We start from the raw sequence: 11977 nt of genomic DNA on the forward strand, positions 1-11977 counted from the left end.
AATTCACCCCTGCCTTCTGCACTGAAAAGTAAATCCAGTACTGAATCAGACCCCTTGCTCCTTTTCCAAAGTGCTAGCTCATATTTTTACCACCCCTTTTCATCTTAAATTGGTGTTCTGACAGTTTTCTTTATGTGTTTTGAAGTTGACACATATTTGGGAATGATGCTTTCTTACCAGCTCCTAACATGTCCTTTACAAGTTTAAGGGATGCTGAGCATCACCTTACAGAATAACGCTGAGGTGCTAAACTTTACAAGTTGACAGCTGAGGGTCAGGGAGACTGCAACTGAAATATACCACCCCCTTATTTTAGTACTAATAAAAACATCAATGGGTTTTTTCAGAATATTAGCGAGCTTTACTCCAATGTCTCATGTACCCGTACGTGTGTGGCCACAGGGCTCTCTTGGTCTCTGTATGGGGAGATCACGTCAACTGAGAGAATGGTTATTTAGCTTATCACCATTCCCCAGGAGAACACATAAGATCTTGGAGAGGGCATGGACTGGTACAAGTGCTGATTGTATAATGCTCCATGCAGCCATAGCACAGTGTATGGAGTAAGGAAGGTGGGGGGAGAGCTTGTGGAGCTGTAGAAATATTGAATAAATGAAAATGTGGATTCTCTCTTTGTGTGTAGTATGAAATGCTTCATGTCACACCACCAATGAGCCCACCAGATGTCCTCAAGACCAGTCCTGTGGCTGATGCTGCTGGTTGGGTGGATGTGGATAAAGAAACTCTGCAACACAAGAGGTACCCAAATGTGTTTGGGATTGGGGACTGCACCAACCTTCCTACGTCAAAGACCGCTGCTGCAGTAGGTAAGTTAACCAGCTCTATTTCTCCCTTTCTCAAAAATATGTCACCTCAAGGCATGATTGTAACAAAAACAAAAGCTTGGCATCGGCCAGCGACAGTGGTTCCTGCCTGTAATCTCAGCACTTTGGGAGACTCAGGCAGGCAGGTCATTTGAGGCCAGGAGTTTGAGACCAGCCTGGCCAACATGGTGAAACCCCATCTCTGCTAAAAATACAAAAATTAGTCAGGCGTGTGGCGGGCGCCTGCAATCCCAGCTACTCAGGAGGCTGAGGCAGAAGAATTGCTTGAACCCAGGAGGTGGAGGTTGCAGGGAGCCAAGATCGCACCACTCCTTTCCAGCCTGGGTGACAGAGCAAGGCTTCATCTCAAAAAAAAAAAAAAAAAGGCCTTCCTAAGACAGAAGCAAGTTGTCAATGAACCCAGTGTCATATACAGCAAAAAGTACCTTTTGAGTGCTTTGCCCCAGAGTAGCATGATCTTATCTACCTTTTCTAGGTCAGAGGGGTTGTTGTCAGAAGAAGGGGCCTTAGAGAGAGTGCATCACTTTTCTAGGTCTCTTGAATTCTGTTACTTCTCATACTGCCATACTGGCATCCCTGGTATTCTTTGCCTCTGACACCAGGGAGGTTGGCTATTTTTCTTCTGCCTGAGACACCATAAAGCTCAAGGAGCATTTGTTTTCCCAGAAAACACATGCAAGTCAATGAAAGCTTGCAGACCAGAAAATTGTCCTGTTAAGACAAATACAGTGGAGCATGCCCTGAGTGGTACACGATTAAGGCCTCAGCCTGGAAAACTAAATTCTTCACCTCGATGTTCTGCACCAGCAGTGATGGGGAGAATTGCCTTTTAGATTCTGTCCTCTACTGACAGGAACTGGCTTCTCTGGATGCTATAAAACACAAGACCTTCAGTATGGTCATGTTTTGTGTGAATTAGACACCTGTGGAACAGATTGTGTTACTTTTGCTGACTATTTCAACCTCAAGGTAGACCATCTAGGAAACTCACTGAGTGTCTTTTTCATTATTAATATTAATTTCCTTCCAACTTTTTATTTAAAAAAAACTCAAACCTATACAAATTTGAAATAAATTATAATACTCATATACCCTTCAGGTATTAACCAATTATTAATATTTTGTGACATTTGCTTCTTCGTATTTATGTATATATGTATATTATGTATGTATATATTATGTGTGTGTGTGTGTACATATATATATATATATTTTGTTTGTTTGTTTGTTTGTTTTTTGGTGGGGGGACAGAATTTCACTCTTGTTGCCTGGACTGGAGTGCAGTGGCGCACTCTCAGCTCACTGCAACCTCTGTCTCCCAGGTTCAAGCGATTCTCCTTCCTCAGCCTCCCAAGTAGCTGGTATTACAGGCACCCACCACCACACCTGGCTAATTTTTTAATTTTTAGTAGAGATGGGGTTTCACCATGTTGGCCAGGCTGGTCTCGAACTCCTGGCTGCAGGTGATCTGCCCACGTTGGCCTCCCAAAGTGCTAGGATTATAGGCGTGAGCCACCACACCCAGCCCGTATTTATGTATATTTTCCTAAAAATGTCCTTTTTTGTCCCAGCCCCTCCTTAAATCCACCAGCCAGTCAAGGATCACACACTGCATTGGGCGTCATGCCTCTTTGGTTCCCTTTAATATAGAGCAGGCCTTCTGACATTTTTTTCTTTACTTTCACGACATCGATATTTTTGAAGATTCCAGGCCAGTTACCTTGTAGAATACCCCAAAATTTAGAATTGTCTAGTTGCTTTCTTATGGTTAGATTCAGGTTATATGTTTTGGCAAAAATCTCCATACCTGAGGCTGCGTACCTCCCTCTGTGGCACCTCAGGAGCCTGTCATGTTAGTTTGTCTTGTCTTTAGTGAAGCTAGACTTCCTCACTGGGTTAAGGGGTGTTCTCTCTCTCTTTCTCTCTCTTTTTTTTTCATTGTAAAAGTACTCTCTCTGTCTTTGTAATTTGTAGGTAGTCTGTGGGGTGATACTTTGAAATGACACTCATTTAATGTAAGCCTGCAGCATTTATGTGGTGAAACTACCTGTGATGTGAGGCCCAGATTACCCAGCTTTTAGCCTTCTTCAAACAAATATTTAATTCGATGTTCCAGATAGATAAGACTGAATATGACTGAACAAAAATATTCTAAGTGGAAAGTCTTGTTCCCAGTCCTGCAGTGCATCTGCGTGGCTTCCACAGTCCCCCAACCACGGAGGGAGCATCCCCATTGTTTTTACATTTGTGTCTTACAATCTGCAACCTATTCTATGGTTGCTCTAGAGCTTATTTAAAGAGTCCACTCTTAATTATATCTGGGTTGTTTCCAACCCATTTTTATTCAAACAGTACCATAATGAGTGCTCTTTACCTGCTATTTAGGTTGGTGCAAAAGTAATTGCGGTTTTTGCCATTAAGAGTAATGTCTCTAAATTTTTGCCATTAAGAGTAGTGGCAAAAACCGCAATTACTTGAACCAACCTAATATTTCACCTGTGTGAAAGTCTATTTACTCTTCTCTTCAATGTCCAAATTACAATAGTACTAGCTGTTCCCAAGCAGATCTTCATTTCTTCTTAGATTCCCTTCCCCAAATCCTCTGAGTATCCCAAGGCAATGCTACACTTTTTCCACAAATCTGTCCTTGGGTTTACTTGCCACCAATCCTCTGTCCAGACCCTTATGCGATTGTGAGCAAGACCCGTCTTGCCATGTTGAGTCTGGCTTTCCGGAGCTCATGTCCCCTTCTCTGCTTCTCTCTGCCCCAGGATGCTCCTTTAATTACTCCCAGCACAGCAAAGATCAGGATGTGGCATTTAACAAAAGTTAACTGAAGGCATGGGCATGATAGAAGGGGATTGTAATACAGGGCAAAAACCCAAGTCCCGCACGCCTGCACCCATGCACACTTTAAGCCTGGATGTTGAGTGACTGCTTGCTGGCTCCACAGGCCTCACCTCTCTGTGGTGGCACCCACTGGACGTCTCCACTCCTTTTCCATTGCCCTTGATGTCCTGCTGCTGTGGCCTCCTCAAGTGTTCTCAGTCCAGATTCCAAACTCTTTATGGCCCTCAAACAGGAACACAGTTTTCCAAAAGGGAAATATGATCTTTAGAGATGTTGCTTTGCCCACAGTGAATATAGCCATTTAATTTTTTTGGGTTTTTTAGAGACAAGGTCTCGCTCTGTTGCCCAGGGTGGAGTGCAGTAGAGTGATCATGGCTCGCTGCAGACTTGACCTCTTGGGCTCAAGTGATCCTTCCACTTCAACCCCCACCCCTCCACCCAAGTAGCTGGAACTGTAGGCATGTGTCACCATACCCAGCTAATTTTTAAGTTATCTGTAGAGATAGGGTCTCCCTATGTTGCCCAAGTCTCAAACTCCTGGGCTCAAGTGATCCTCCTGCTTTGGCCTTCCAAAATGTTGGGATTATAGGCATTAGCCACTGTGCTTGGCCTCATTTAATATATATATATATATAGATGGAGTCTTGCTCTGTTGCCTAGGCTGGAGTGCAGTGGCACGATCTTGGCTCACTGCAACCTCTGCCTCCTGGGTTCAAGCAATTCTCTTGTCTTAGCCTCCTGAGTAGCTAGGATTATAGGCACCTGCCACCACGCCTGGCTAATTTTTCTATTTTTAGTAGAGATGGGGTTTTACCATGTTGGCCAGGCTGTTCTGATCCACCCACCTCAGCCTCCCAAAGTGCTGGGATTACAGGCGTGAGCCACCACGCCCAGCCTCATTTAATATTTTTAAGCAGAGTTCTTTACTCTACATTTTTTTGACCCCCACCCATTCTAGAAAAAAAAAATCATTGCTTCTTTGATTTGGGCATCAGCAAACTATAGCTTATGGGGCAATGCAGTCCACTGCCTGTTTTGGTATGGTGGAAATTTTGTTTTTTCTCATTATATAATATCTTTGATTTGCCGTTGGCCCACAAGACCTGCAATTTTTCTTACAGAAAAAGTTTGCTAACCCCTGATTTGGGAGATTGCAAAATAACCACTTTAATAAGCATTTTATAATACAAAGGTAACCCATCTTTCCTCAAATGTGAATCCCATGTTCTACCTCTAGAGACACAAACTGCCGTATCTTCGTTTTATTTTATTTTTGAGATAGAGTCTCATTCCGTCATGCAGGCTGGAGGGCAGTGGTGCGATCTCAGCTCATTGCAACCTCTGCCTCCGGATTCAATCTATTCTTGTGCCTCAGCCTCCTGAGTAGCTGGAATTACAGGAGCGACACCACGCCTGGCTAATTTTTTGTATTTTTAGTAGAGACAGGTTTCACCATGTTGGCCAGGCTGGTCTCAAACTCCTGTGATCTGCTCACCTTGGTCCCCCAAAGTGCTGAGATTACAGGCGTAAGCCACCATGCTCGGCCACAAACTGCTGTCTCCTTAAAAGGGTAGTCTTTTTTTGTTTTTCTGAGGTGGCGTCTCACTTTATCCCCAAGGGTGGAGTGCAGTGGTGCCATCTCGGCTTGCTGCAACCTCCGCGATTCTCCTGCCTCAGCCTCCTGAGTAGCTGGGATTACAGGTGTGTACCATCATGCCTGACTAATTTTTGTATTTTTAGTAGAGATGGGGTTTCATCATATTGGCCAGGCTGGTCTTGAACTCCTGACCTCAAATGATCCACTTTCCTCGGCCTCCCAAAGTGTTGGGATTACAGGCATGAGCCACCATGCCCATCTCGGCAGTCTTAATTATTCAACATTGAACACAAACTGGGTTTAGATTATATGAAGAAACTATTACTAATATTTTGGGGGTGTGAAAATACTGTGGGTTTGTGTTAAGAAAATTCCCCATCAGAGATACAGACAGGAAGATTTATGAGTGAACTGATGTGATATCTGCTCTAAAAATACAGCAGGAAAAAAATAGCATGTGTGATGAGATGCATGAAACGAAACGATGGAATTTGAACATTTTCCTAACAAAAAAGGCAGTCTCCCCACTCTTGCCAAAGAAAAACAGAAACAAATCCCGATGTATCTGTATCTGTCTGTCGTTCTGTCTGTCTGTCTATCTAGGAAAGAGACAGAGAGATGGAAATACAGGTCGATCTATATATCTGTATCTCTATATCTATAGATCTATATCTATATCCACAGATCTATATCTATATCTGTATCTATATCCACCTGGTCCTGCCTCAGCCAGTACAGTCCGGTAGAGAGGAAGGCCTGCTTTGTCTTATTGGAAATGCCTGGGGCTACCAATCCAGACTGCCTGTGAACAGGGACACAGGGATAACCCGCATGGCCAAGAACACTGACTAAGTGGACACACAGACTAAGTTGACAGCCTCAACCCCAGGAGGAGAGGCAGTGGATTTGGGGTAGGTCCATCCTTACAGCTGCACTGGAGGGAGTCGGCTCTTTAGTTTCAAACCCATGGAAACACATGCGCAGGCCTTTCATGAATTAAAGAACCCCCTCCGGTAGTCAGAATTTCAATTAGTAAGAAGGTCATGTTCTAGTCACAGTCTCGAGGGATGGGAAATGGAATCTTCTTAACTTGTTTACATTAAAGTTATTTGCAAATTAGTTTTCATGGAAAACCTAGATGCTTACATTTTTCTGACTTTCCCATTTCTCTTATAGCTGCCCAGTCAGGAATACTTGATAGAACAATTTCTGTGATTATGAAGAATCAAACACCAATAAAGAAGGTTTGTATGCCTTGTAAGAATCACTGTCTCAATGATCATCTTCCATTCTGTGTAAAAGTAGTGTTTTCCCACAATTTTGCACTTTCTTTCTTTTCTTTTCTTTTTTTTTTGAAGTGGAGCTTTGCTCTTGTTGCCCAGGCTGGAGTGCAATGGCACGATCTCGGCTCACTGCAACCTCCACCTCCTGGGTTCAAGTGATTCTCCTGCCTCAGCCTCCCAAATAGATGGAATTACAGGCATGTGCCACCACGCCTGGCTAATTTTTTGTATTTTTAGTAGAGACAGGGTTTCTCCATGTTGGTCAGGCTGATCTCAAACTCCTGACCTCAGGTGATCCACCCGCCTTGGCCTCCCAAAGTGCTGGGATTACAGGTGTGAGCCACCGCGCCTGGCCCAGTTTTGCACTTTCTTAATTAGTGTCTCCAATATGGGCATTTCTGTTTTTGCCATTAGTACTATTTTTTTTGTAATATAATTTACATTTTTCACAGTACAAAAAGTTAGAATATACAGAAAAGAAAAAAATATATAACCACTAACAGCAAATAATAAATTCTATAGTGTTAATATAGTACCATGAAAAAAATCTACTTTCCAACTCAGTCTGATTTACAATTTTAGTATGATGGCTACACATCATGTCCACTGGTGACCGGCTACAGCCGTGTGATTCTTGCTGAGTTTGACTACAAAGCGGAGCCGCTAGAAACCTTCCCCTTTGATCAAAGCAAAGAGCGCCTTTCCATGTATGTCATGAAAGCTGACCTGATGCCTTTCCTGTATTGGAATATGATGCTAAGGTAAGTGCACTGCCTGGTTCCTGGATGAGGAGAGGGATTTGTAGCACATCTCCACCCACAGGGGATGCAGCCTCTTTTCTTCATTATTAGCAGTGACCAAGTGTTCTGTCTTCCATGCTCTAGGCCCTCTTTTGCTGCTGGATAAATAATAATAGTAAATCACTTTCACATACCAAGTACTCTATCATCTGCTACCTTACTTTTTTTTTTTTTTTTTTTTGAGACAGAGTCTTGCTCTGTTGCCCAGGTTGGAGTGCAGTGGCACGATCTTGGCTCACTGCAACCTCCACTTCCTGGGTTCATGCAATTTTCCTGCCCCAGCCTCCTGAGTAGCTGGGATTACAGGTGCCTGCCACCATGCCTGGCTAATTTTTATATTTTTAGTAGAGATGGGTCTCTACTAAATGTTGGCCAGGCTGGTCTCAAACTCCCAACCTCAAGTGATCCGCCCCCCTCGGCCTCCCAATGTGTTGGGATTACAGGCATGAGCCACCGCTCCTGGCCCCTTACCTTTGTTTTTATTGTTATGGGAGAAACCAAACAGTGAGTAAGAGCACAGACTTTGGAGTCAGACCTGCATTTGAGTCATACTTCTGCTATTAGCATGGCAGAAGTCATTAGCAGTGTCATTATGGCCATTAGCAGTGTCATGCTATTAGCATGACATACATAGCTGTGTGTCCCAGGGAAAGTTCTGTTTAATTTAATTAAACACTCTTCGTGTTTAAATTTCTCATCTGCAAAATGAAAGTAACATTGCCTACCTCACAAGATGGAGGTTAATGAGATAACACATAAAGAGGCAGGTACATAGTAGGGATTCAATAAGCAAATAGAGTAATAAAAACGAGTAATTCCTCTTTCTCCTTTTTTTTTTTTTTGGAGGCAAAGTCTTGCCCTGCCACCCAGGCTGGAGTGCAGTGGTGTGATCTCAGCTCGCTGCAACCTCCACCTCCCGGGTTCAAGCAATTTTCCTGCCTCAGCCTCCCAAGTAGCTGGGATTACAGGAATGCACCACCATGCCCAGCTAATTTTTGTATTTTTAGTAGAGACAGGGTTTTGCCATGTTGGCCAGGCTGGTCTCAAACTCCTGGCCTCAAATGATCCACCTGCCTCAGCCTCCCAAAGTGCTGGGATTACCAGTGTGAGCCACTGCACCCAGCCACTCTTCTGCATTCTAAAAGCTGATGACCTCATTTGACTTTTCTAAACCCATATGAGAGAGAAATCTGGGTGTCTACATCAGTGGTCCTGAACCAAGAGTGATCTTCCTACCCCTTGCTGCCCCAGGGACATTTGATAATTTCTGGAGACACTTTTTGGTTGTTACAACTGGAGGGGTGCTACTTGCATTTAGTGAGCAGAGGCCAGGGATACTGCTAAACGTCCTATAATGCCAGGTCAACCCCCAACAGCAAAGAATTATCTGGTCCAACATATCAATAGGGCCAAGATTGCAAAATCCTGACCTACAGTTAATTATGAGCTAATGGAAGCAGAAAGAGTAGCAGTTTGCATGTAGTAGAGGCTTTAGACACATTTGCCAAATTGAGTTAGCACATCCAGGCTCACACAGCAAGTCTTTGTCAAAGCTTAGGACTGGAAGTAGGTTGTCCCCTCCTAGTCATGGGATCTCTCCAACTCACTAGACAATCTTGCTTTACGTGCTGATGAACATGCTCTGTGAGCAGCCTGGCTTCCCTTTCAGCATCCTCCTGACTGAAGTCGCCCCATCTCTCTTGCTGCAGGTACATTTTTTTGTGTTATTTCTTACAGGGGTTACTGGGGAGGACCAGCGTTTCTGCGCAAGTTGTTTCATCTAGGTATGAGTTAAGGATGGCTCGGCACTTGCTCATCTTGGATGGCTTCTGGGCCAAAACTGCAGTCACCGAATGACCAAGAGCAGCACGAAGGACTTGGAACCTATCCTTCTAAAGAGTTTCTTGATGGGTAATGGTGACCAAATGCCTCCCTTTTCAGTACCTTTGAACAGCAACCATGTGGGCTACTCATGATGGGCTTGATTCTTTGGGAATAATAAAATGAAATAATACTTTTATTTTCTGAATAAAAGTTTGTCACTGATTGTGTTCTATGAGAAAATTTTATCTTGGCTGATAGGGATGAAAAGTTCCAGCACTTGGGAGAAAAATATGGTGGTGGTGGGCTAGCTTATATGTTATCTACTGTGAGTATTCAGCTGACAGCTGGCATAATTTCACAGAGCCTATTTGGATTCACTGAAAAGGGTCATTCCAGGGACAATATTGTTTCAAACATAGTGGGCAGTAGCCCTGAACATGTGCTGCTTAGAACTCCTGCTGCGGGAGCACAGTGGAGTAAGAGCCCAGCTGCCACCCCTCTTGTTCCACCACACTGTTTATGCTAAGGCCATACTTTCTTCCAGCCAGAGACTGAACATGGTGGGGCGCCAGTGCTGGCCCATTCCTTGGAATGTGGGACTTCTCTACTGGACAACTTTAGCTCCAGGACCCCCCATCAACCTGGCTGAAACTTCCTTAGAACTATGCTGGGTCTGAGGTTCTTCTATCCAGTCCTCCTTCCTTCCCCCTCTGTTTTCATACGTGTCCATCTTTCACGGTGGTGTGAAGGCCCGCCTTGCCTTCTCCTGTTCCGTCTCCTTTATCTTTCCTAGCCATTTCCCCCACTAAATCTCCTGCAAACCTAGTTCTCTCCAGGCACCTGTTTCTCAGGGAACCTACATATAGTGAGACCGGGGTTAGAGGAATCCTGATGTGTATAGCAAGCATTTGCTAGATTCAGTCCCAATTTTGCCAACAAGGTTTTGAATGAGTTTGTACTAGAGATATTGCAGGAAATAGTTTCAGTTTATTTGAAGTTCAGCAGTGGCTTAAAAATAATTTGTTTTCCATTACTTTATTGTAGAAGTTCACAGGTTCAGTTCAATCTGGCATTTTAAAGCTGTGAACATTTCATATTTATAAACTCCCCCAAAGGGAAAGGCATAGCAGTTTATACAATGCCTTAGATTTTTGTTTTTTTTTTTAGATGTAGTCTCGCTCTGTCGCCCAGGCTGGAGTGCAGTGGCGCAATCTCAGCTTACTGCAAGCTCTGCCTCCTGGGTTCACACCGTTCTCCTGCCTCAGCCTCCCAAGTAGCTGGGACTACAGGCGCCCGCCACCACGCCCAGCTAATTTTTTGTATTTTTAGTAGAGACAGGGTTTCACCGTGTTAGCCAGGATGGTCTTAATCTCCTGACCTCATGATCCACCCACCTCAGCCTCCCAAAGTGCTGGGATTACAGGCGTGAACCACCGTACCCCACCACAATGCCTTAGATTTCTATAAGTTTAGAGTTCAAACCCTTTTATGTGTTACTAGATTGCCAAGTCTGTTTTCCTAGAGTTCTCTCGATGATGTTAGAAACTTTGGGCGTTCACTCACTCATTCAACAAATATTTATTAAGCATATACTACCTGCTAAGTACTATTCTTGGCCCAGGGTATACTGTGTTGAACCAGACGAATAAGGGCCCTGTCCACATTTTTGTGGCGCCTGTGATAGTTTCCTCTTCTTTTCTTGGGATGCCAAGGGAGCTTGTTGAGTGAGGTCCTGGCTTGATTAGGGAAGTAGACTGTCTTCAGTGGCATACATTCTCGGGGAGGGCAGGGCACTAACGGCTCTAGCAGCAGGCTCCTAACCTGGCAACAGGGGTAGAAGATGTTCTCTAGGGTGTCCACACATCCTGGTTTGCCTGGGATAGTCCTGTTTAACACCTATTGTCCTGGCATAACTAAATAGTGTCCCCTTTAAGCTCTCCAAGATGTTGCAGTTTAGACAATAGATTTACGAGCACTCTGGGGATCACCCTCCACCCCCAAGTCCCAGAATGGGAGAGTAGTGCTACGAATGGTGCTAATACAGGACTTGTCACCTCATTGGCTTTTCCATGGTGCTCATGAGACAAGCAGGAGTAGGATTAGTCTGCCTTGTTCTCTGAGTCCTGGCAAAGAAACTCCATCCCTTTATGGAGTTCCTGCCCGAGACCGCTGCCGCCTGGCTCCTGGTGGGCTGCTCACTCTCTCAGGCATGGAGGTCAGAGAGAGCCGGAGGCTGTTCACCTCTAATGGTTCTTCCCTGCAGGGTCTAGGAAGGCTTGGGGATAATCCAGTTGGGACTCTCTCCCTGGATGTAGACAAAAGTGCTGGCAAGGTAAGTTTCTGCATTTTCAGAGAATGGGGCTGTGATTCCTGGGAATGGCTGAGGCTCCAGGTGGAGTAACTTTGAAATCCCTTGTGGAGTTACCTTGAGCCTCCTGGGTCTGTTTATGGTGATGCATTCTGAACAAAACCTTCAAGCATCAGGGAATTGATTCCAGGTTCACATTATGCTGGGTAGGATGTATTGCCAAAGCTGGAGACAGCAGTGACCATGACTGGACAGTTTTCTTTCCCCTGAGCTGGGAAAGACAAAATGTGCTGAATTCCAGAAAAGCTTAGCCTTTGAAACCTTATCCACAAATGTGGGGTGCCAAGGGAGAGGGCTTCCCTTAGCACTGCCGCCATAATTAGGAGTGGGCAGTAGGAAGAGGAGGTAAGACCAGGGTAGGGATAAGGGTAGTGATTTTTCCAAGGGTATTACCTTGGCGTGGGGAGGAG

The 11977-nt window shown here is 44.5% G+C and overlaps 1 protein-coding gene across 9 annotated transcripts in view; it reads left to right on the forward strand.

The window, feature by feature from the left end:
• Positions 1-9421, forward strand: part of SQOR (sulfide quinone oxidoreductase) — a 58473-nt gene extending 49052 nt beyond the window's left edge. For all 9 annotated transcript variants that reach the window (XM_063794929.1, XM_063794930.1, XM_001164179.7 and 6 more), the window contains 4 exons: positions 644-827; positions 6469-6536; positions 7158-7336; positions 9113-9421. In XM_063794929.1, coding sequence (XP_063650999.1) covers positions 644-827; positions 6469-6536; positions 7158-7336; positions 9113-9170 — 489 coding nt within the window. In that variant the 3' untranslated portion in view covers positions 9171-9421. The remainder of the gene's footprint in view (positions 1-643; positions 828-6468; positions 6537-7157; positions 7337-9112) is intronic.
• The last annotated feature ends 2556 nt before the right edge of the window (positions 9422-11977 follow it).

The sequence above is a fragment of the Pan troglodytes genome, chromosome 16 (genome assembly GCF_028858775.2).
Source record: "Pan troglodytes isolate AG18354 chromosome 16, NHGRI_mPanTro3-v2.0_pri, whole genome shotgun sequence".
Taxonomy (NCBI): Eukaryota; Metazoa; Chordata; class Mammalia; order Primates; family Hominidae; genus Pan; species Pan troglodytes.